Source organism: Giraffa tippelskirchi, chromosome 2, assembly GCF_054371585.1.
Source record: "Giraffa tippelskirchi isolate mGirTip1 chromosome 2, T2T-mGirTip1v1.2.pri, whole genome shotgun sequence".
NCBI lineage: Eukaryota > Metazoa > Chordata > Mammalia > Artiodactyla > Giraffidae > Giraffa > Giraffa tippelskirchi.
Genome location: NC_137276.1, coordinates 222176737 through 222202795, shown reverse-complemented (window position 1 = coordinate 222202795; position 26059 = coordinate 222176737). Strand labels below are relative to the sequence as shown.

The 26059-nt window shown below is 40.0% G+C and overlaps 1 protein-coding gene across 8 annotated transcripts; it reads right to left on the bottom strand.

Annotated features, from left to right (window-relative positions):
• Positions 1-5209: 5209 nt before the first annotated feature.
• Positions 5210-19393, bottom strand: HEMK2 (HemK methyltransferase 2, ETF1 glutamine and histone H4 lysine). 8 transcript variants are annotated; one of them, XM_081572834.1, is made up of 6 exons: positions 19253-19393; positions 16664-16750; positions 15852-15942; positions 11128-11211; positions 7065-7206; positions 5210-5980 (listed from the first exon to the last, which is right to left on the bottom strand). In XM_081572834.1, exons 1-6 carry the CDS (start codon positions 19384-19386, stop codon positions 5874-5876), a joined length of 645 nt encoding a protein of 214 aa, XP_081428960.1. In that variant the 5' UTR covers positions 19387-19393; the 3' UTR covers positions 5210-5873. The 8 variants fall into 8 exon arrangements, with proteins under 8 accessions (XP_081428960.1, XP_081428965.1, XP_081428961.1 ...); XM_081572839.1 differs by having other exon boundaries at positions 7065-7202; XM_081572835.1 differs by having other exon boundaries at positions 15867-15942.
• Positions 19394-26059: the final 6666 nt, after the last annotated feature.

Below are 26059 nucleotides of genomic sequence, written 5' to 3'. Positions count from 1 at the left end.
CAGGATGGAAACAAGTCTCCCTGGTGACCTATACTTCACACTCCTTTCCCACTCATCACTTAAATAGTGAGGTCCTTCTTGCCAGTTCTATTGCCTATGCCGATGAGTTAAGCCAATGGACTTGGAGTTTAAAGATCTGTGAGAATGACAGTGAGATTCAGCCTAAATTGTTTTCACTTTGCTGTCTTAAGCAAAAATCAAATTCAGGGCCTAAAGATGAAGTTAAAGGTATTACTAAAGGCAATCCTTCACTAAGAGCTCAGAACGACCAAAAGGTGGTGTCTTAGAGCATTAATTGAGGCTTTTTGTTTTATAATTTGCTGGTTTCCCTCCTGTTTCTACTATTTTGGCAGTTAGCTTGAACTTTGACCATAATGTATTAGTCTCCCATGACTGCTGGAACAAATTATCACAACCTTAGTGGCTTAGAACAGCAGGAATTTATTCTCTTGCAGTTCTGGTGGCCACAAGTCTAAAATGGGGTTTTCTGGACCAAAATCAAGGTGACAACAGGGCTTCAAGCTCTTCAAAGGCCCTAGGGAAGAATCATTTCCTTTCGCTTTCTAGATTTCAGGGCTCATTGCTTGTATTCCTTGGCTGACAGTCCCTTGTTCCATCTTCAAAGACAGCAGCATCGTCATAATACCTTCTCCTCTTTTGGAGTAAAATCTCCCTCTGCCTCTGTCTTATAATACACTTGTGATTACACTGAGAGGCAACTTGGAAAATCCAGGATCATCTTCCCATCTCAAAATTCTTAGTTGCTTCTGCCAAGTCCCTTTTGCCATATAAAGTAATATTTACAGAGTTCTAGGGATTAAACATGGATATCTTTGGGGGCTATTATTCAGCTTACCACACAGATGTATTAAGTACTGTCTTTACCAATAACCTCAGATATGCAGATGACATCACCCTTATGGCAGAAAGTGAAGAAGAACTAAAGAGCCTCTTGATGAAAGTGAAAGAGGAGAGTGAAAAAGTTGGCTTAAAGCTCAACATTCAGAAAACGAAGATCATGGCATCTGGTCCCATCACTTCATGGCAAATAGATGGGGAAACAATGGAAGCAGTGACAGACTTTATTTTTTGGGGGCTCCAAAATCACTGCAGATGGTGACTGCAGCCATGAAATTAAAAGACGCTTGCTCCTTGAAAGAAAAGTTATGACCAACCTAGACAGCATATTAAAAAGCAGAGACATTACTTTGCCAACAAAAGTCCATCTAGTCAAAGCTATGGTTTTTCCAGTGGTCATGTGTGGATATGAGAGTTGGACTATAAAGAAAACTGAGCGCCGAAGAATTGATGCTTTTGAACTGTGGTGTTGGAGAAGACTCTGGAGAGTCCCTTGGACTGCAAGGAGATCCAACCAGTCCATACTAAAGGAAATCAGTCCTGAATATTCATTGGAAGGACTGATGTTGAAGCTGAAACTCCAATACTTTGGCCACCTGATGCAAAGAACTGACTCATTGGCAAAGACCCTGATGCTGGGAAAGATTGAAGGCAGGAGGAGAAGGAGACGACAGAGGATGAGATGGTTGGATGGCATCACTGACTCAATGGACATGAGTTTGAGTAAGCTCAAAGTTGGCGAGGGACAGGGAAGCCTGGCCTGCAGCAGTCCATGGGGTCGCAAAGAGTCGGACACGACTGAGCAACTCAACTGAACTTAACTTCTGAACGTTGCAAAGAATTTAGAACACTTTCATTCTAATCAAAGTGTCCTAATTTATAAGCAACTGTTCAATATTTATTTCAATTTTCAAGCCACTTAAATCACACTATAGTAACTAGTAGTATTTTATGTTTGTGTGCATTTGTATACATATTTCTCCTTCTATTTTCCATCAGTAATTTTTTTCCATCTGAGACTTCTGTGGTGTTTTTCCTTTTTCCTGAAATACATTTTTAGAAGTTCTTTTACTGTATATCTCGTTTTAGTAAACTCCTTCATTTTTACCTGTAAACATTACTTTCTAAAACCTCACTTGTCAGAGTTTTGCTGGGAACACAGTAGGTGGACCATTACTCTCAACATTTTGAAGATCTTACTCCATTGGCTTCTGGCTTACACGTTAATGTTCGAGAACTCTGTTGTTGTTCTAATTAGAGTTCCTTTATGGCAGCCGTTTTGGCAAACATATTAAAGGAACACAGTAAACATTTTGTGGTCTGTGGGCCATATGGTTTCTACAGTCTCTGTTGCAGTTTCTCAACACTGCACTGAAGGCCAAAGCAACCACAGGCAATGCAGAAACAACGGGTGAGGATGTGCCCTAAAATTTTATTTACAGTTTGCCAGCCTCTACTGATTGCCTCTTAAGATCTCTTTGCCTTTGATATTTTACTATATATCTATTAATAGGTGTGGATTTCCTTTTATCCACTTTTTTCGTCTTCTTTCTAAAATATCAGTTCTGGAAAAACATTAGCCGTTACCTTTCCAAATAGTCTCTTACATTCTTTTTGCAATTGTTTTGCTAGACCTTTTCATTCTATCCTCCAAAATCGTTACTTTTTCCTTCATACTTTCTGTCTCTCTGAGCTGCATTCTGTGAACTTCATTAATTTTCTTGTTTAGCTACTTTTTTACACTCTCCATAGTGGTTCTGATTTCAGGAATTCTGTTTCTCATTTTTAAAAGCTGCCTTAAATTTGTTCCAAACAAATTTTTTGTGTGCTGTTCTTTTGATTGTTAATTCTTTAAACATTTCATTCTATATAACAAATCCAGTATCTGTGTTCCTTGAGCGACCAATTCTATTTTTTATTTTTCCACTCTATTTGCAGAATGTGGGCAATTCCGTCTTTAGCTATTAGCTTGCTAGAGGTGCCATGACAAACTAACACAGGCTGAAGAGCTTCAAGAGCAGACATTTATTTCCTCACTGTTCTGGAAATCCAAGATCAAGGCGTCAGCAGGTTGGTTTCTCCTCAGGCTTCTTTTCCTTGGCTTGTAGGCGGCCACCTTCTCATGGTGTCCTTATAGGGCCTTTCCTCTGTGTGCAAGCATCCCGAGTGTCTTTTCTCCTTTTCTTGGGAGGACACAAGTCAGATTGGATCAGGGCCTGTCCTAATGGCCTCATTTTAACTATCTCTCTAAAGGTTACCTCTCTACCTACCTCTCTATATATCTCTGAATATAATCATTTTGAGGTATAACGGATAGGGCTTCAACATGAATTTGGTGGTGGCGGGGGGGTGAGAGTTGGGGTGGACAGAAGCACAGTTCAGTCAGTAACGTATGTGAAATCTTTGGTGTCTTTTACGTAGTATTTCTATGTTTAGTCACCTGTGTTGACAGAAGTCCTCCATACTACTTTCAAAGTGTTTCAAGAGGAAGGGGGCATATGTACACCTATGGCTGATTCATGTTGATGTTTGACAGAAAACAACAAAATTCTGTAAGGCAATTATCCTTCAATTAAAAAATAAATAAAGTGTTTCAAACATTATTTAAAAAAATATTCAAGACTTTATTCCCCAAAACTATGATTGAAAGCCCACAATAAATTTCTAAGATTATTTATCTTTTTTTTCTTTTCCCTCCTGGGATACAGTAGGTCATTTATAATAAGATTTTATTCAGATGACACTACTTCTGGGAATGGAAATTTACTTACAGATATCAGATTTCAGTAAATACTAATTATATTTTTGCTGCTGAAAGTAGCATAAGCAGAGGAAAAGCCAGCTTTTGGAGTCAGACCTGTCTGAAACGTTGCCATAGTTTTCACCCATTACGACTGTGTCTCTTTGAACAAGTTCTTTAACCTTTTTGAACATGAAAGGATGATTCTCCTTTCTGTGGATTGTCCCAAGGACTAAGGTGTTTCCCCGGTGGCTCAGTGGTGAAGAATCCACTTTCCAATACAGGATATGTAGGAGACACGGGTTTGATCCCTGGGTCAGGAAGAATCTGTGGAGTAGGAAATGGCAACCCACTCCAGTATTCTCTGGAAAATCCCATACTCAGAAGAGCCTGGTGGGCTACAGTCACTGAGGTCACAGAGTCGGACATGACTGAGCATGCATGCTAAGGATTCAGAGAATGCTATTTAAGCAACATTTCTAAAGTTAGACAGGCTGTGCCTCAAAGAATGTTGAGAAGTACTTTTCCCCGCTGCGCCATGTAGCACTTCTGATCTCAGTTCCCTGACTGGATTGAACCCGGGCCCCGTGTAATGGGAGCACGGAGTCTTAGCCCCTGGAATGCCAGGGAAGTACAGTTTAAAAAAAAAAAATACAGTTTTAAGGTCTGGTCATAAACCCATTCCATGGGTTTATGGTGGGGTTTAGGATTGTATAATCCTAAACTTCCTCAGGTGATTCTGAATGTAACCAAATTAAAAATAAATTCTAGATTCCTCTCACTCTGGTCCTACAGACCTGCTAATTGACTTTCATAAATACAGTTGACCCTCGAACAACACAGGGGTTAGGCCACTGATTCCCCCTGCATATCAAAAATCCACATGAAACTTTACAGCCAGCTCCTCCATGGCCTCCACAGATTCAACCAACCATGGATTGTGAAGTACTGCAGTGTCTTTATTGAAAAAGATCTGTGCACGAGTAAGTGGACCTATACAGTTCAAACCCATGTTGTTCAAGGGTCAACTGCATATTTTAAATGGGGTGGGGAGAATTACAGAAGAGGTTCCTAAACTTGGTCAAGGTAATTTGACATTTCTTGAAAGATACATGAGGACTCTTTAAAAAAAAACAACAATAAAACCTTTTCATCTATTAATTATTTACATGTTGGCTGCACTGGGTCTCTGGTGCAGTTCGTGGGCTTCTCCTGCTGCGGCAGGCACACGGGCAGCTTCTTGCAGCGTGTGGGCTTATTGAGCTGTGGCATGCGGGCTTCTTTTGCTGCAGTGCATGGGCTTAGTTGCCCCGTGACATGTGGGACCTTAACTCTCTGACCAGAGATCGAACCTGCGTCCCCTGTGCTAGAAGGCAGATTCTGAACCACTAGTCCACCAAGGAAGTCCCTAGGCTCTTATATATGTGATTAATCTGAGTGTTGAGTTTATTTACATACAACTCTCCCTGATCTAAGAAAAAAAAATAAGAGCAGTTTGCAATATATAAGAAAATAGAAATATATGATAGAGGATAAAAAGTGGGAGAAATGTGACCAGCAAGAAGAATGGAAGCAGAAGCCACTCTAAATAATAGAAGAGAATGGAGACAATCACTTGAAAATTTTTTATATAAAAAACTGTTTCATTATAGAACAGATTTTCACTGTACAAATGCCAGCACAAAAGAATGAAGGTTCCTCTATTCCCACCTGTTATGTACCTTTTGAGAATTTCTTATATACACATACACACAAACCTTCTTGATTAGTTTTTTAAAAATATACATATCAGTTAACATTATTTTACAGCTTGCTTTTTTTCACTGATAAGTAGTACATAATGAACCCCTTCTGGTTCAGTATATACAGATGTGACTCATGTTTAATGGCTGGATATGTTTAGTAACATGAATATACTGTACTTGATTTTACCAATCCGTTTGCTGATGGACATTTAAGTTAACTCCATTGTTCTGCCGTTACAAGTAATGCTGAAATGAACATCCTCTTCACATATAATTAAGTATAACTTTTTCATTATATATTCTCTACATATAATATATATATAAATATGCGAAATTCAATATATATATATATTTACTTGCATTTGTGCAAATATTCCAGTAGACCTGACTGCTGGGTAAAAGGAAACGCCCTACTTGCCTGCCTTTTTCTAGATAACAAATTTCTGACAATTTTACTTGTTAACAAAGAAAAAACTTTCAGTTTCAAAATATGCCAAAAGCATTCTGCTTTAAGTAGCACACATTGTAGATTAGGACTTGGTGAACTTGAGGACTGAAAGGATTTCTTGGCCTGCTTGCCTGGAAAGTGCAGTGGTCCCTTGTAGACCTTTTGTCTTCATTATTTTCAAAATTTCTTCTAAAATGAAAATTAAAACAAAAGAGAAAATTCAATTAAATCATTTGGTGAAGTGTGCACAATCACTAAACAGTTTAATAAGATGATAAACAGACTACAAATTCTACTCATCTGAGAAAACAGTGTACACCACGTAATTTCTATTAAAGTGAACTTGGACTTCAGACAGACAAGCGCACTCTGTATTTTCAGGGTGTTGCTGAGAATTCTAGTCAAGAGTGAATGATTGCGCTGCAGTGCTAACCTGCTCTGGACTCAACAGAAACAGGAGTCATACTTGCTATTACAATAAATGATTCATTTTTTAGTTGCCTGGCTCTAATCTCTGCCCTGTATTCCTCCTTCTGGATGAAAAATGCCAACAAGGATATGGGCAAATCATATGGTGATGTCGAAAAGTGGCAGTAAATGAAGTAGCTTATTTTTTTCAGGAGTGTTGAAAAAAGTAAAACCTTCCCTTTGTTAATATTTAACACTACAAAGACAAAACCAGGAAACTGGAGTTACAAAAAAAAAGAAACTCACACACACACAACCCACCTCCCTCCCCCAAACCAACAACACTACTAATTATGATGTGATCTGAGGGACTGAGAATATAATATGTCACATAAAAATCAAACCTGAGATGTACAGAAAAGAGAAGAAAGATTACAGTCAATTTAGTTACCAACTAATTTGAAAGCCAGGATATAAAAATCAGTTATCAGGAGACAGCTTTCATGATAAAACTTCAAATGAACTAAAGAATATACAGCACAACTGCCAATGACATAAAGACTAGAAAACAGAAAATTCACAGTATTGAAGGTGAGGTGTTAGAAGAAGAAATTACAGGCTCTGTATTTGAGTATTAGTTTATAAATCAGGGGAAACCCCCTCAAAAAGACAATACTCTTTAAAAATCAGAAAAATCTACCTCCTAAAAATCTCTCTCCTCTTTCAACATGAATGCTATGTCTGTATTAGGGGCTGTCAGTGATTACATTCATTAACATTCTGGGTTACTTAATTACAGTCTTTGACACAATTAACCTTGATTTCAGCTAAGGAAATAGTTAAAAGATAAAATGGTCTGTATTACCTGGATTGTTTTCTTTAATGGTGACTAAATAGAACAATCCTCTTGGTGAAAGGAGATCTGGAGCCAGTGGTAAGAATCTGTCCATGACTTCACGACCGTTTCTGCCACCAGCCCAAGCCGCCTGTATCCCGCGACTCCCTACCTATTAGAAAGACTGTTCTAAGTTACACACAAAAAAACGAAATCTTTTTGACAAGCTACGATGACCAAACCAGCGTGTATTTTGTATTTTATGGCTCATGGGGAGGTGGCGGTAAAGCTGAATCTGAGCCCCACTGTTTCCTAGCACATGTGACCTTGCATAAGTCTCTAATCTTGATGAATTAGTTTCTTACCTTAAAATTAGGAAAATAACACTTTTATCTGTACAGTTAGGAAAATGATTGAAAAAAAAATCTTTTTGTCCATTAGGAACAAATGAGGAAGTATATTTAAAGTTTGAGAACAGTGCCCTGCATATAATAATGTGGCTTAATAACAGCTGTTACCATCAACACGTTTAAATTCTTCTATTTAATACAGAACAATCAGAAAGAAACTAGACAGCAGAACTTGTATTATAAGAGATCTACTTCACAGAAACAAGTTTGACAACGTCCCACTGCAGCCGGCTCTCTTCTAGATACTCAGAGTATCACAGCCCTTTCTTAGGAATCCATTTATTATATAAAGGTAAAAGGAAGCACTTTTTCCTATAACAATCTTATTATAGAAACAAAACCTCAAGAGTTTATATAGTATTAAAAATCTTTAGGGCCTCACCACTGTATATTGTTTCTAAAACTAAGGAATATGTTGAAGAAATCACTCAAAAACTACTTAAACTCTAATATAATTATTTTCTTCCTAATCCCTTTAATGGTTTTTGTCCATATTTCAGTTTAAATTATCTACTTTTATTCATTTGTCAAGGCATAAATAATTTCTTTATACCTATAACCATGTTCATCTAAAATTAAGAGAAGTATGTTCATACACCTTTAAAAAACTGTACTTTTTCCCTTTTACAGTTTTATTCGTCTGCTCCCCTCCCATCTTCTACACACACACATTTTCTTTTTTGTCCATGTTCTACAAAGATAGGATTGTATCTACATTCTTACTTGTATCTTGCTTTTCTCACTCAACAATACCTTATAGAAATCTCTTCGTGTGATCAGGTATAGTTTAATTTCCTTTTTAATGGCTATATAATATTTTATAGTGTAAAAGTATCATCTCTTATTTAGCTCTTGCTGGGCGTTCAGTATGTCCATTTGCTTAATATTTTTTTTGTATTTAATTTAAATTATTCTCATACATATCATAAGCTTTTCCATATAATTTCCCACAAAGTTAATCATAAAAGGGAATTTATCAATTCCTCTGTTCTAATCAAGACTTTCCTCCTAGAGACTTCTTTTCCTAGCATTCCTAGCATTCCCTTTTTCTGGGGCCCATGTCTTCCTCTTCCTTGACCTCCTCCCTTGTTTTGCTGGAGCCCACTCTCTGAATGTTTCATAGGGTACAGTGATCTGTGGAAAGAGTGCATGGTGATGGCTTTGTTTAGCATGGACTAGGAGCCCTCAGTGCTGGACCCTGTTTACCTGCCTTCTGGGGATGCTCAGCCAGGTCTGTCTGCTTGCACTGGAGATGGCCCTTCAGGAAGATGGCCTGGCACCAATCACAATCTCACAGGCCACAGAGGGGAGTTCACATCTTTGGAAGGAGGGTCACCTTTGCTGACTGCCTGCTCCTGATGCTTGACAGGTCACAGGTTCAAACCAACACTATCTAACATCATGTTTAAGGACAGAACAATAAGTATAGACATAACTTTTTATATGTGCAAACTCCTGGTGTTTGTATGTTATATCTCCTGGATCTAACCTCAAAGTTTGCTAACTTTTACCTTCATGATTTCATTCTTTTTATCTTCATAAACCAAAATATTTTATTTGGTTTCCAGACCACTGATTCAGGTCATGACAGAGATTACAGCCTCTCAATTCGTTTCCTAATGTTTTACATTGTAAAACATGTTTTTAAGCACCAGGAAATCTTTGTTATGCTGCCTTTTAACCCTGCTAACTGCTCTGCTAATGGATGACACTAGCTTTCTCTGTTGGAACTATGACAAAGCCCAAGACATTGCCCACACTTACGTATAATTACACACATAGCTTGGTAGTATGAACGTGGCAGAAAGGAAACCTAGTCGTGTCAGCATGTTCCCAGAATCTCCTCTTAATTCACTAGGCTTCCCAGGAGTTTGTGGGCCTGATAAACCATGATTTACTTGTTTCTTTTCTGTTACCAATTTCGATTCATATTATTTGCCATCATAAATAAAGGTGCAATAAACATATTTTTGTAAATTACAACTTTTATTCTGTTGTTAATGATTGTCCTAAATTACATCTCAAAGACTGAGATTACCGGACTAAACCGTTTTTGTTAGTCTTGATATTTATTTCCATAGTGCTTTCCTGCACTGCATGTATTTTATTTAGCTGCATTTCCCTCAACTGCTGCTCACCTTATGACAATGACTTTCCTTCTCAAATGATTTCGTATGTCAGGGAAGCAACAGTTTCTCAGTAGGAGCGGCAGCAGCAATGCAGACCTCTCCCATCTTGGTGGAGATGAATGCAATATTTATCAGCCTTGCTAATAACCAAAGAATAAAATAGGTGTAATAATTCAAAGGAAAGAAAGTCTTAGTCCATTATTACACTTCCGTCTGCTTTGTCCATTCTTTCTTTAAATTGGGAAGTGGTTAATATGGTTGGCTTCCTTGGTGGCTCAGAGGGTAAAGAATCTACTTGCAATGCAAGACACAGGAGATGGGGGTTTCATCCCTGGATCAGGAAGATCCCTTGGAGAAGAAAATGGCAACCCACTCTAGTATTCTTGCCTGGGAAATTCCATGGAGAGAGGAGCCTGGCGGGCTACAGTCCATGGGGTCACAAACAGCCAGACACGACTGAGCGCCTAACACTTTTAATATAGTTTATCTCTTCATTACTGAAAATTTTACAATCATGTATTTCAAGGTTATATCTTTTCCTACCTGAAGTGAGAATTGGCTCTCCTCCTCCCCCACTTCCAGATACTTGTGAAAGGAGAAAACCTGAGACTTTCAGAGATAATTCCTATGTGAATTTAAGGCTGATTAAAACATTTTGTTTTGCAAATTTGTTATTCATGATAAAGGTACACACACACATACAATTTAAATACCATGGCCTGATGTGGATGGGATTTTAAAGACTAGATATGGATGACAGTTTGAATTTCCATTAATTTCAGGCTCCTTTCCTATGTCTACCAACAGTATTCAATCATTGACAATTATGAGTAAAATCAGGCTTCTCTGATAGCTCAGTTGGTAAAGAATCCGCCTGGAATGCAGGAGACCCCGGTTCGATTCCTGGGTCGGGAAGATCCGCTGGAGAAGGGATAGGCTATCCACTCTAGTATTCTTGGGCTTCCCTGTGGTTCAGCTGCTAAAGAATCCACCTGCAAGGTGGGAGACCTGGGTTTGATCCCTGGGTTGGGAAGATCCCCTGGAGAATGGCTACCCACTCCAGTATTCTGGCCTGGAGAATTCCATGGACTGTATAGTCCATGGGGTCGCAAAGAGTCGGACACAACTGAGTGACTTTCACACATGAGTAAAATTGTAGCAGTCTGTTATTAGCAGCCGACTGATGTCATATGACGGAGAAGGCAATGGCACCCCACTCCAATACTCTTGCCTGGAAAATCCCATGGATGGAGGAGCCTGGTAGGCTACAGTCCATGGGGTCGCTAAGAGTCAGACACGACTGAGTGACTTCACCTTCACTTTTCCCTTTCATGCACTGGAGAAGGAAATGGCAACCCACTCCAGTATTCTTGCCTGGAGAATCCTAGGGACGGCGGAGCCTGGTGAGCTGCCGTTCATGGGGTCGCACAGAGTCGGACACGACTGAAGCGACTTAGCAGCAGCAGCAGATGTCATATGATGAACTACATTTGATGTGAGATTGAAAACAGCTGAAAATATTAGTAAGTAATTAAATTTTGTTGTATGTCTTACCTCTTCAGGTGGAGTCACTACATAAGGAGGATTAAATACAAGAAGATCAACCTTTTCCTTCAATCTTGGTAGCAAGCCTTTGACCTAAAAATGTTCAAGAGAGTCAGAATTTTAAGCTGGGCCCAGAAATAAATAAATAAGTAGATGGTTGGATACATGGATCAATCAATCAATCTTTAAATATATTCTCTCACGTTTTTAGACAAAAGTGAGTTAGAGGCCAAATTTAAGACAGAAATGGAGATAATATTTTTATATTTTGATTCAGATAAAAAAATATGCTTCCACCTAAAAATAAGGAAAATAAGCTATTTATCAGAATGAACACTTTGCTCTTCAATACCTCTTCAATAGCTTCAATAGCTACACGCTGGGCTCACTTTTAGAAGATAAAATAAGAAGGAAGCAAGCTCTTATATATTCTACATAGATTTGTACACAACTTTAAATTTATAGCTGCTAACTTAAATACTTATTTTCTACAAATAAGGGAAATGTTTTATAAGATGACAGAAAACATATATTAATGACAAAAATACCAGATGATGGGGGCTGTACTTTTCTTTCTACTTCTTTTGTAACTTGTAAATGTACTGGCTGAAACAATTATATATCAAAGAAAAAAGGAACTAAAAATAGTGGGAAGAGATACTAAAAACATAAGTTGTTTGGCATCTTATAAATATTTGAACTGATACAACTTTCTATAGAATAATACGAAAAATTTCTTTTATTCAGAACTGTTAAAATCTTAGTTTAAATACAAATCTAACTAAATTAATTACTTGATATTCTAGCACAAAGGCTTCCCTGGTGGCTCAGCAGTAAAAGAATCAGCCTGCAATGTAGGAGACAAGGGTTTGATCCTCGGTCAGGAAGACAGCCTGGAGGAGGTCATGAAAATCCATTCCACTATTCTTGTCTGGAGAATCCCATGGACAGAGGAGCCTGGCAGGCTACAGTCCACAGGGTTGCAGGGTTGGACACGACTGAATTGACTTAGCACACATCCACGCATTTCTAGCACAAAGCATATGCAAAGAGAGAGGAAGTGCTATCTATGGGTAGCAGTGAAATATGACAACATAAAGCAAGCGAAAAGACAAAGAGGAGAGAAAATAAACACTCAGAATCACTGCAGAAAATAAAAACTCAGAATCTAATAACCCTTGTCATCATCACATACAGTATACATGATGACTGATATTCATTCATATTAATGACCTTGAATCACTAGAAGGTAAAATTACGTTCAGTTTAAGAATGTAAGGAAGTGCATAAGACACATTTGAAAAAGACTTCCTTCTAAACCTAAAAAGGAAATACAAAGAAGGTACTTTGTAAACAAACTCAATTATCCAAAACAATAGTTTTGTTTTATATGATAGTTGTGATAATCTATGTCTAGTGTTCTGAATACAAGCAAATGTAAAGTTTTGCAAAGTGGGCTTCTCTTGTGGCTCAGCTGGTAAAGAATCCACCTATAAAGCAAGAGACCTGGGTTTGATCCCTGGGTTGGGAAAATCCCCTGGAGAAGAGAATGGCTACCCACACCAGTATTCTGGCCTACAGAATTCCATGGACTGTACAGTCCATGGGGTCACAAAGAGTCAGACATGACTGAGCAACTTTCACCTCACTTCATACCTACCTCTTCCTATTTTCTTTGCCCAAGTCAGCACAGAGTATCATGGTCAACTTTCACTATTGACAGAATGGATTCTGACAGCTTTAGAACTGACTTCCACCTCTAAAAACCTGTGAGACCTCTAGATTTTGATTCAGATGATCGGGGCATAAACTCTGGATTTATCACTGTATTAGTTTAGTGACTTTCAAAAATGTCCCTTACCTCTGTTAACAAAAATAGATACTCTGAATTTCTTCTATCTCTGAAGTTTTATTGTTATACCAAAAAACATATATTTAATATTAATTCAGTTCAGTTCAGTCGCTCAGTCGTGTCCAACTCTTCGCGACCCCATGAATCGCAGCACGCCAGGCCTCCCTGTCCATCACCAACTCCCGGAGTCTACCCAAACCCATGTCCGAGTTGGTGATGCCACCCAACCATCTCATCCTCTGTTGTCCCCTTCTCCTCCTGCCCCCAATCCCACCCAGCATTAGGGTCTTTTCCAATGAGTCAACTCTTCGCGTGAGGTGGCCAAAGTATTGGAGTTTCAGCTTCAACATCAGTCCTTCCAATGAACACCCAGGATTGATCTCTTTTAGGATGGATTGATTGGATCTCCTTGACGTCCAAGGGACTCTCAAGAGTCTTCTCCAACACCACAGTGCAAAAGCATCAATTTTTCAGCGCTCAGCTTTCTTCACCGTCCAGCTCTCACATCCATACATGACCACTGGATAAACCATAGCCTTGACTAGACGGACCTTTGTAGGCAAAGTAATGTCTCCGCTTTTAAATATGCTATCTAGGTTGGTCATAAGTTTCCTTTCAAGGAGTGAGCGTCTTTTAATTTCATGGCTGCAGTCACCATCTGCAGTGATTTTGGAGCCCCCAAAATAAAGTATGACACTGTTTCCACTGTTTCCCCATCTATCATCTATCTGCCATGAAGTGATGGGACCAGATGCCATGATCTTAGTTTTCTGAATGTTGAGCTTTAAGCCAACTTTTTCACTCTCCTCTTTCACTTTCATCAAGAGGCTCTTTAGTTCTTCTTCGCTTTCTGCCGTAAGGGTGGTGTCATCTGCATATCTGAGGTTATTGATATTTCTCCCGGCAATCACAACTTCTAGTGATATGATTCCTTAAATCATTTGTGAGTTTAAAAAAGAAGAAAAACCTCAAAACCTTATCAGTAAAAGAGTAATACAGGCCAAACAGCATGAAAGCATTTCATATGTCTTAGGCCCACCTTGTACATACTATTATGATTTTTGCTTATAAAAAGTCATTAACATTTATAAGTAAAAAAAGGTTCTGCTGCTGCTGCTAAGTCGCTTCAGTCGTGTCCGACTCTGTGCGACCCCCTGCGACCCCATAGACGGCAGCCCATCAGGCTCCGCTGTCCCTGGGATTCTCCAGGCAAGAATACTGGAGTGGGTTGCCATTTCCTTCTCCAGTGCATGAAAGGGAAAAGTGAAAGTGAAGTCGCTGAGTCGTGTCCGACTCTTCGCGACCCCATGGACTGTAGCCTACCAGGCTCCCCTGTCCGTGGGATTTTCCAGGCAAGAGTACTGGAGTGGGGTGCCATTGCCTTCTCCAAAAAAAAGTTCAAAATTATCCAAATCTTACTTGTATAATCGAAAATATTCTAAAAACTGGAATAGAGAAATGTATGATGTGTAACTTAAAATAATGGTTTTGGAGTTGTCATCTGTTGTTTTTACCTGCCTTGGACCCATTCTGCCTTTCTTCTGATGACGTCTCCTTGACTTTCGTTGAGGAAATTCTGTCTCCACTCCTCAATCACGGTGGTATGAGTAGGGTTTATTTCAACCCAGCTGCGGGAGTGGGACTGCCACTCAGGCTCAAGTCAATCTCGTGCATATCCAATCCCCCTGGATCACAGTAACAGACTGAGAGATGGTCATAGGACCAAAGCTGATATAGATGGTACTCAGCTGGGGTTTCTGCTAGAGTAACTGAAAATAGAAAATATTTCTTTCCCTGTGGGGTTGCTAAGAAATAAGATATGGACATGTAAGCATCTTGCTACCATGCAGCCAAAGACTGCAGAGGAACAGAGCTACTAGAAAGAAGTTTAGAGCTAAGAAAAAGATGCCTGTAATATCATTTGAGTTCCTGAAGCCAGCTGTGCCTGAAGCCATCCACTCTTTTTATTAAAGCTGGTTTGATGGATTCGCTTCACTTCTGACTGAAAGATACCTGATCTGTACAAGCCAAAAGAAGTTTCCTTTGGATTGTGGGAAAGGTGGATTGTATCAGTTAAGAGCCCAAAATCACTTTTGGGCTCGAAAATCACTGCAGATGGTGACTGCAGCCATGAAATAAAAAGACGCTTACTCCTTGGAAGAAAAGTTATGCCCAACCTTAACAGCATATTAAAAAGCAGAGACGTTACTTTGCCAACAAAGGTCTGTCTAGTCAAAGCTATGGTTTTTCCAGTAGTCACGTATGGATGTGAGAGCTGGACCATAAAGAAAGTTGAGCGCCGAAGAATTGATGGTTTTGAAATGTGGTGTTGGAGAAGACTCTGGAGAGTCCCTTGGACTGCAAGGAGATCCAACCAGTCCATCCTAAAGGAAATCAGTCTTGAATGTTCATTGGAAGGACTGATGTTGAAGCTGAAACTCCAATACTTTGGCCACCTGACACAAAGAACTGACTCATTGGAAAAGACCCCGATGCTGGGAAAGACTGGAGGTGGGAGGAGAAGGGGATGCCAGAGGATGAGATGGTTGGATGGCATCACCAACTCAATGGACATGAGTTTGAGTCAACTCTGGGAGTTGGTGATGAAGAGAGAGGCCTGGTGTGCTCCTGCAGTCCATGGGGTCGCAAAGAGTCGGACTGAACTGAGTGACTGAACTGAACTCATCAGTTAAGAATTTACTTTCTGTAGCGGGTTAAAAAAGAATCGGACACGACTGAATGACTGAACTGCACTGTACTGTACTGGGTTAAAAGTTAATTAATTAATCACTCAAGTTTCTCTGATGTAAATCATCTTGACCTTAACTTAATTGAAAAGAAAATTAATTATTACACTACTGGACAAGGAGTAACAGCTTACTAAATCTGTAATTACTGGTTGAATGTAGACTTTATTACAGCGTGCCGTCTCCAGGGTACATGCTGCTGCCTCAGGGTTGACATCGGTGCACCTATAAACAGAAAAGACAAAACTATACCCTATGTCTATGCATAAAAATTCAAAGAATGTTCCACTCCTTTTATATAAAGTAGATTTAGAAAAAAATTGAAATACTTTAATAATGGTAAATAAAAAATGAATTCAGATTTGTCATACTGATGAAAAAAATTGTTATATTGATGTAATGTCCACGAGTAGAATATAGCTACATGGAAACCTATCTGAAGGAATTTATTAAATTATGAATCCAATGAAGAAATACTATGCAGCTGCCAAAAATGATATTACGAAAATGCTCATCATACAGTATTAAATGAAAAACATAGGAAATGAAAAAAAAAATAGAGGAAACAGTTGGGCCACATGTGGTAAAATTTATGGGTGATTTTTATTTTCTTGTTTATATTTTCTATATTCTCAAATTGTCTATAAAGAAATTTTATTATGTTCCAATTTTTTTCTGATAAATTATTTATCTAAAAATGATTCAAATTTAGAGATGACTTAAAATTATTATGTGGCTTCTATAATTATGCAGGATAATGGGACAATTTTGACCATGCATTTGTCACTTTTAGGGAGGCATAATTTGTACTCAGAGTCCTGAGTATACTTAAAATAGACACTATCAGATACATATTATCCACTTACAAAAATGGTTTCATTCAAGCAGTCATAGTCACAGTGAATCTTAGACCAAGGTGTGGATGAATGTGTATACTTACACTTACATATACAAAGCTTGAGGACCGATGACAGAGGCTAGGAATGCAGATACCACTCCAGACCCTGAGCCAACCTCAAGGCATATTTCCACTCTAAAAAAACAAAATAAAATAAATATTAGCACAGTGGTATTAAAATACACATCATGGAAAATAACTCATGCTACTTTTAATATCTATTTCCAAGAATCATCCCTCACCTGCAAATACATGGAAATAGAAAAGACATTTATAAGTAAGCTAATTTCCAACAATCACTTAGAACTCATTTACTGTTCAAAACTGTTGAAATTTTGAGTGTATGACTGAAGTCTGCAAAATAATAGATAGTTTTTGATTTTCACAAAACATTACATAAACAATGGAATGTTAATTTAGGGTTGGAAATATTAATATGGAAGACATCAGCTTTTCCCAGAAGGAGCTCCTAGTTTGGTGTTTCCTAAAATGAAAAGGTATTATTACCATATTTATTTATAAAAGATGTTTTCTCTCATTTTGAAGTAAGTTATGAATCCATCAGCAAATCCCAGGGGAAGACAAGAACCACCCGCCCGCCCTTCTACTAATAATAGATTTAGAGCAGCAGAGAAATTCCGTATTTGTACATCTCTACACTGAATTGGGAAAACACCCAAGTAATCTGACCTTAGAATATTAATAATACTCTTAAGAATGCAATTAAATACATAAATTCTTGATTCTACTATACTTATCCTTCCCTATAATCTTGTATACGCGCGTCCCTGGTGACCCAGTGGTAAAGAATCCACCTGCCAATGCAGGAGATGAGGGTTTGATCCCCGGGTTGGAAAGATCCCCTGAAGAAGAAAATTGTAACCCACTCCAGTATTGTTGCCTGGGAAATCCCATGGACAGAGGAGCCTGGCGGGCTACAGTCCAGGGGGGTTGCAGAGTTGGACATGACTTAGTGACTAAACAACAACATAATCTGTATATACAATAAAAGTACAAATTACCCCCATTCCAGAGATAGGTTTGATGGTATTTAAGGGGCACTCTAGCACCTAACTTCCCAAATCAACTCTTCAGAAACAACAGACTCTAACTTCTGGAACCACTCTGTACATCTGACAAGCCTTTACTGTCCTGTAGGAAGGTCTGTTGAATCTTACCAGGAGGCTTCTATTTGAAAATAACTATCGTGGCCTCATAAATAATTAGAATTCCACGACCAGAAATACCCAAGACTTTAATACAAAAACAGTTCCTTTAATAGCAAGGCAATTTGTGCTTTAAAATCTTTCTGGGATATCTTGATAATAAAAGACATGTTATAAAACAGTATTGTTCCATTCTATATTCCAGTAAATCCAAAAGTTCCAACGCTTACAATGAGAAACTGGTTTAATAAGAGTTGGGGCAAGTTATACACGGAAAAATCTGACCGAGAGAGAACCAAACACAATTTGGACCTTCTAAGCCTGACAGCTGTTTGTTTCATCCTGAAAAAAACCATTTCAACTTTTGATCTTTAACTAAATCTGTATGTGCTGCGTGCTTAGTCGTGTGGACTCTTTGGGACCCCACGGACTGTAGCCCACCAGGCTCCTCTGTCCATGGCAATTCTCCAGGCAAGAATACTGGAGTGGGTTTCCATGCCCTCCTCTAGGGGATCTTCCAAACCCAGGAGTAGAACCCAGGTCTCCCGCATTGCAGGGGGATTCTTTACCATCTGAACCACCCGGGAAGCCCAAGAATACTGGAGTGGGTAACCAATCCCTTCTCCAGGGGAACTTCCCAACCCAGGAATTGAAGGGGAGGGTAATCTTGCATTGCAGGCGGATTCTTTACCAGCAGAGATACCTGGAAAGCCCAAATTAATTAAATTTGTCTAACTACCCAAATTGCTTTCATCTAAAAACTGATAATATTCACTTTTTCTAATATTAAAATCTATATGAGCGCTTCAACAAATCAATTTTAATACTTATTATGAGCTAAGGTATATTCTATAGGCAGCTAGCTGCATGTAACTTTAAATTGTTTACAATTAAACTAAAAATTCAGTGCTAGTCACATTTCAAGTGCTCAGCAGCCACACGTGGCCAGGCTTTTGCTGGGTAGCTGAGTATGCTATCCAGTGGGTTTAAACACACTCCCCGACTCCAATATTTTACAACCTCATTTCCTTTTTGTGCCCTTCCATTGCTGGAGGATGCTTTTATGTACTGCGTAGATTCAATAATGCCATGGGGCACTGATATTTACTAAAAACGGTAATATTGAGACGCAGCGTTCTCACGACGTTTCGTTTTTGAACGTGTTATAATATCGCTACTCTTCAGGCTCTTCAGATTAACGGCAGATAGGAAATGATAACATCCTGAAGTGGTGAGGAAGCACGGAGCCCGATACCAAAACACCACCTTGGGAAGAAAGCGGACAGCTCCGTGCCACACTCATTATGTGCATCCACGGGAAAACCCTCAGTTACTCTGGTGTCAGCCGTCCCCGAGTGGGCCGACACCGACTCCTCGCGGGGAGGGCGGCGGCAGTCCTTGCCTCGGTCCTGCGCCGCCCTCTCCAGGACTCCCGAGCCTTCTCCCGCGGGGACCCTCGCCCTCCTCGCACCCCGTGAGTTCAGCTACCGCCGCTTCGAGTGCATCCAGCAGCAGAAAAGTGTCCTCCGCGGGCTCGTACACGTCGCTGAAGGCGCCGCGGCCCACATGCCCGTACAGCGGCGTGGGGAAGCTGGGCGCCGCCATCTTTCCTGTCTCCGGCCGACGCGCTTGCGCCAAAGTTGCGCATGCGTACGTGCAAGGGCGCGGGCCTGGCCGTGTGGGCGGGGCACCAGGGGCGGCGAGGAGCCTCCCGTAGCGCTGGTCCGCGGGTGTCTTTCCATTGCTAATTAGACAGTTGCATAATCTGCAACTACGCAACGTTTGTTTCGTTCTTTCGAATATTAAATTTTATTTTATTTTATGGACTAGCGCTAGGTAGCGGCACCCTTTGTTGTTTTTGACTAAGGAGAATGTTTTCTCTCTTTATATTTAGAAGTTTTCTTCTATTCCTAGTTTGCAAGGATTTGAAAAAATCCATAATAGAATGGTTACCAAATTTAACAATTTTTTTTTCTTTTCCATCAGTTGAAGTTCAGCCTTGAGCCTTTAGATTAAGATGTTTTTCCTTATTTCATTTTTTAGTAATATTACAAAAATTGCCTTCTTGATGTATCATGAATGCTCTCTTTTTATAAACCTCACTCATGCAAGAGGATGCAGTTTTCTTTCATTTACTACACTGCTGGGACTTCCTTGGATTGGATCCCTGCTCTGAGACAATTCCACGTGTGTGACGACTACAACCCACCCTCCCCCCAGGCACCACAGCTACTGAGCCTGAGCTCTAGAGCGGTTGATCTGCAACAAGAGAAGCCAGGCCCCTTGCACCACAGCTAGAAAGTAGCCACTGCTTGCAACTACAGAAAGCCAAGGCACTGCAAAGAAGACCTAGGGCAGTCAGAAGTAAATAAATAAATAAAAGTATTTAAAAAATACGCTGCTGAATTTGGAGTGCTAATAAACTAGTTCTGTTTTGTGTCAGGGTTAGATTTCCATAGGACATTATTTCTGAAGTATATAAAACTTACCCATAGAACCAGTTGGGCTTGGTGCCTTTTTCAGTGGGTATTCTCTTGTGTTTGGGGGAATCTTCTATAGATTTTAAACTATTCAGGTATTTGCAGTCTTTTTGAGTCAACTTTTGAAATTTCTTTCTCAATAAAACATTGACATCTAGTGTTTTGAGAAATAAAAATACGAAGTACTTGGATAATGTTTTTAAAAACCTTGAATATCCACCACCCAGAATTGACAAATAATAGTATTTTCTCATGTTTCCTTAAAATAGTTTTAAAATATGAGAATTAAAATATTACAAGTGAATGGGGTGTTCTTTCTGTACTCACTTTCACTTCCATTTTGTAATCCTCAATCCAAAGTAACTTCTTTTCATGGATTCAGTATTCATCTAACCCATGTGTTTAAGTTTTTATTCATACATTCATAGACAACATCTAGTGTGTGTGTTTTCGTATTTGTATAACTGGTAACAGGTTGAACATATTTTTCTTCAAACTTCCTTCTCACTCAACATTAAGATTTTAATTTTGATATATAAAGTTAGTTTATTCCTCTTAATTGCCATATAGTTTTTTTATTCTTTGAAAATATGAAACAATTTCTATCTGGAATGGATAAATACCAATTGATAAACATTTAGTTTTCTCCATGTTATCACTATTATGAACATCACTGTAATTAATTTTCTTAAACATAGCTTTTTCTGATCTTTTACAGAAATTTCCTGGGATTCAACCCAGACTGGATCAGCAGGGTTGTAATGTATACACATACATTTTGTTTTTGTTCAGTACGTCAGTCGTGTCCAACTCTTTGGGACCCCACCGACTGCAGGACGCCAGGTTTCCCTGTCCTTCACCATCTCCCGGAGCTTGCTCTAACTCATGTCCGTTGAGTCGGTGATGCCATCCAACCATCTCATCCTCTATCGTCCCCTTCTCCTCCCACCTTCAATCTTTCCCAGCATCAGAGTCTTTTCCAATGAGTCAGTTCTTGGTGTCAGGTGGCCAAAGTATTGGAGCTTCAGCTTCAGTTTCATACATTACATATATTTAAACTGTGTACTTTCTATTCAGTTTTTGGTGAATCTAAAACTGCTTTAAAAAAAAGCAAACTGTGAAACACTATATATACATATATATATATATATGTATAAAGGGTGTGTGTATGTATTTGGTTACATTTAGAAGTCTAATTTTAAATATTTTAATGAAAATGACAGTTAAATGTAGAGTCAAAAGATAAGCATGTTAATGAAATGCCTTCTGTTATATTACTATTATCATAATTATTATTGATTTAATAATCCTCAGTATATCTTATAAATTTAGGAGTTGGCAACCCACTCCAGTATTCCTGCCTGGAAAATCCCATGGACAAAGGAGTCTGGTGGGCTACAGTCCATAGGGTCACAAAGAGTCAGGCACGACTGAGCACGTGTATGCTTGACAAAACTGGTTTTTGTCCTTCTGACATTGCTATTGTTAATATTCTCATGCTATAATAATCTTGGTTAAAAATGTTAAAAAGAATTCAATACTGCACAGCCAGTGCAGTAAGCAGTGGGTTACCTGCCAATACACTTCTGTTTGCGTTAGCCAGTTGAATTGTCAAGATGGTTACTCATCTACTGGATGATTTCACAACTCTCTTCTTAAATTTGGTTGCTTTGGACACATTCTATCCTGGAAACAAAATCTAGGCTCCATAATAAATTCAGAAATAGTAGATTCATGTCTTTTTTTCCAGCTGGTTCGTGTAGGGTTTACACGTTTACTTCTGCACCATAGGAACAGCTGCTAGCAAAGTTGAAGCATGCATTCAATTCCATTACTTTGGCACAATACAGAGTCACATAAAAGAGGGAGACCATCAGCCTGTCTATGGTTGGAAAATTAATTCTTTTAAGTGCTTTTAAAAAGAATCTCTACAGGTGCTCAGATCTTATGAACTTAGGACCAGCAATGACCTCATCACCTTCAGCTGGTCTAAAAGTTATCTTTGGCTGCTGCGTACTCTATGAAATCTTGTTAATTATGATTGTTTTTCCTAGTTGTAAGTCCTTCTGGATAAGTTTTTATAAAACATTTATTTTTATCACTTACATAACTACATAAAATATTTTCGTTGGTGTCAAAATGTCATGTTAGTGCCAAACAGATTCCATTTCAATTTCTAGAAATTATTGGAAAGTTAATATTCACATTTTAATGGCACCCTTGCTGTAGTCTTAAATCATGTTTTACTGAATTTCACAACAGAAAGCATAATCACATTGTGTTTATACAGAATAAAGCACAGAAATAAACCTTTCCAGTTAATCTCTGCAGTTAATAATTAGCCTTTCCTTTTTCTAAAAAAAGACTAATCCTGAATAAAATTCAGTATCTTCTTGAAACTAATTTTTCATAAAAATGATCATCGTGGATGTTCATCATTTACTTCTCTTTTCTTCACAGTGATATTTTAGTTTAGGAATCATAAACTGTATCTTTTCCCTGGCTTATGAAACTTTATCCTATCCATTTCTATTTCAAGAAAAATAAGAATATTTTAAAAAATGATGTTTGGTAAGAAAGTCATATTCCTACCTAGCTTTTGGTTTCTCTGCAGCGATATCAGTTCAAGAAAGCTCAGTCTCTACAAACATTTTCACCAAGTCCCAAGCTTGCACAGGGCTTCCCAGGTGGCACTAGTGGTAAAGAACCCACCTGCCAGTGCAGGAGACCTAAGAGACATGGGTTCTATCCCTGGATCGGGAAGATCCCCTGCAGGAGGGCATGGCCACCCACTCCAATATTCTTGCCTGGAGAATCCCATGGACAGCTTAGCATGCTGCAAGCTTATATTGCTCAGTAACTTCAGTCATGTCCGACTCTCTGCGACCCCGTGGACCATGGCCTGCCAGGCTCCTCAGTCCATGCAATTCTCCAGGCAAGAATACTGGAGTGAGTTTCCAGTTCCTTCTCCAGCGATAAAGTATGAAGTGAGTGAAGTGAGTGGAATGAAGTCGCTCAGTCGTGTCCGACTCTCTGCAACCCCATGGGCTGTAGCCTACCAGGCTCCTCCATCCATGGGATTTTCCAGGCAAGAGTACTGGAGTGGGTTGCCATTGCCTTCTCCGGCAAGCTTGTATAGCTTCCCACAAAACAAGCCAAAAAAATCTAGAGACAAGTTCAAGGAATAGCAACTCTACTCAGAAAGTCATCCATCTGAGAAGATGGTGGACTAGAACCCAAGAACCATCTTACCTGAGTTAGAATTCAGGCTTCTTTTATAAAGTTGCAAACTCCTTGGTGCTAGAATTCTTTGCTTTTGCAGCTGTGCATGGGTAGGTCTGGTCACAATGTTCCTATAAACAAGACAAATGTTATTCTCTGTTCTGCAACGTTTTATCTCTGTATGAATGGAAAAGTGTTACACCTTTAAAGGTCGGAGCTTTGAGAATGGACTATTCTGTATAATTCAGGATATGCGTGCCTGTGTGCTAAGTAGCTTCATTTATGACTGACTCTTTGCAACCCTGTGGACTGTAGTCCACCAGGCTCCTCTGTCCATGGACTTCTCCAGGCAAGAATACTGGAGTGGGTTGCCATGTCCTCCTCCAGGGGATTTTCCTGACCCAGGGATCAAACTTGTATCTCTAAGTCTCCTGCAGTGGCAGGCAGGTTCTTTACCACTAGCGTCACCTGGGCAGCACATTTCAGGATATAGGCAACGTTTGTTTTTTTTTTTAAACAAAAGGTGCAGAACCAGCATGACTAAGCACAGCCAACAGAGCACAAAGATTGCAGCTAAAGGAATAGATGCAATATGGAGTCAGGTTTGTTCTCTGTTACATCATTTCAAGATGTAATTGTTTAACTACAAAGCTACACTTTTGGGTAGAAAACATCCATTGGAGGTAGCACATTGAAACCATGTTTAGAGATCTAGACATATGAGCTTTCAGCAGTAATCACATTTACTTCATCTCGGTCTGGAAGAAGTCCCCGTGAGAGCTGGAGGATGATTAAAGGGCTGACTTTGATCGGTGTTGCCAGAACATACACTGTCACTCCAAGACTCTTCTTTGCCTGGATCTTGCGTATGCCCTCCTGTGGACCAAAGTCTGGTGCCCTCACTACCCCACAGTTCTTACGTAGAAACCATAACCCTCAATGTGATGATATTTGGAGGCGAGGCCTTTGGGAGGTAATTAGGTTCAGAGGAGGTCATGAGAGGGCAGGCCTTCATGATGGGATTAATAAGAAGAGACACTGGCTTCCCAGGTGGTTCAGTGGTAAAGAACCCACCCACCAATGCAGGTGACATAAGAGACATGGGTTTGATCCCTGGGTCAGGAAGATCCCCTGGAGAAGAAAATGGCAACCCACTCCAGTATTCTTGCCTGGAAAATCCCATGGACAGAGGAGCCTGATGGGCTATAGTCTATTGGGTCATAAAAGAGTCAGACACAACTTAGCATGGAGAAGGCAATGGCACCCCACTCCAGTACTCTTGCCTGGAAAATCCCATGGACGGAGGAGCCTGGTAGGCTGCAGTCCATGGGGTCGCTAAGAGTCGGACACGACTGAGCAACTTCACCTTCACTTTTCCCTTTCATGCACTGGAGAAGGAAATGGCAACCCACTCCAGTGTTCTTGCCTGGAGAATCCTAGGGATGGTGGAGCCTGATGGGCTGCTGTCTATGGGGTCGCACAGAGTCGGACATGACTGAAGCGACTTAGCAGCAGCAGCAGCAGCAACTTAGCAACTAAACACAACAAGAAGAGATATCAGAGAGTTTGCTGTCTTCCACTCTCTCCCTGTCATGTGAGTATATCCTGAGAAGACCTGTGTGCCTGCTAAGTCACTTCTTCCATGTCCAACTCTTTGCGACCCTATGGACCATAGCCCACCAGACTCCTCTGTCCATGGGATTCTCCGGGCAAGAACACTGGAGTGGGTTGCCATGCCCTCCTCCAGAAAGGGGAGCATAAGCAAACTGTAAAGTCATAGTTTAGAAATAGCCCTATTTTGATTTGTTTTTAGTGATGCATGCTGAGTCACCTCAGTTGTGTCTGACTCTGTGCAATCCTATGGACTGTAGCCCTGCCAGGCTCCTCTGTCCATGGGATTCTCCAGGCAAGAATACTGGAGTGGGTTGCCATGCCCTCCTCCAGGGGATCTTCCCAACCCAGGGACTGAACCACATCTCTCACCATCTCCTGCATTGGCAGGCGGGTTATTTATCACTAGTGCCACCTGGAATGGAGAAGGCAATGGCACCCCACTCCAGTACTCTTGCCTGGAAAATTCCATGGACGGAGGAGCCTGGTAGGCTACAGTCCATGGGGTCGCTAAGAGTCAGACGACTGAGCGACTTCACTTTCACTTTTCCCTTTCATGCACTGGAGAAGGAAATGGCAACCCACTCCAGTATTCTTGCCTGGAGAATCCCAGGGACGGCGGAGCCTGGTGGGCTGCCGTCTATGGGGTCGCACAGAGTCGGACACGACTGAAGCGACTTAGCAGCAGCAGCAGCAGCAGCCACCTGGAAGCCTCCCGAGAAGCCAGCCATCTGTAAGTCAGGAAGAAAGCTCTCAGCAGAACTGAACCTTGCTGGCACCCTGATCTCAGGCTTCCATTCTCTGGAACTATGAGAAATAAATGTTGTTTATGCCATTCAGTGACTGGTATTTTGTTACGGTAGCCCTAAATTACCAATATATCCCCAAGGACTAGATACGTGGCACCAGAGCACATGCAAAGGGCCTGGTAGGGAATTCAGATGGTGTTCCAGGTGGTTCAGGAG

Bases quoted from the DNA above. Each gene is read 5' to 3' on its own strand.
- HEMK2 (XM_081572834.1), bottom strand. From the start codon at position 19,386: ATGGCGGCGCCCAGCTTCCCCACGCCGCTGTACGGGCATGTGGGCCGC. The intron at 15,943-16,663 runs GTAAGTGTAAGT...TTCTGTTTATAG, and splicing joins GGTCCTCAAGCTTTGTATAT to GTGCACCGATGTCAACCCTG. The intron at 11,212-15,851 runs GTAAGCTGTTAC...GAACATTTTTAG, and splicing joins AACCAGTAATTACAGATTTA to GTCAAAGGCTTGCTACCAAG.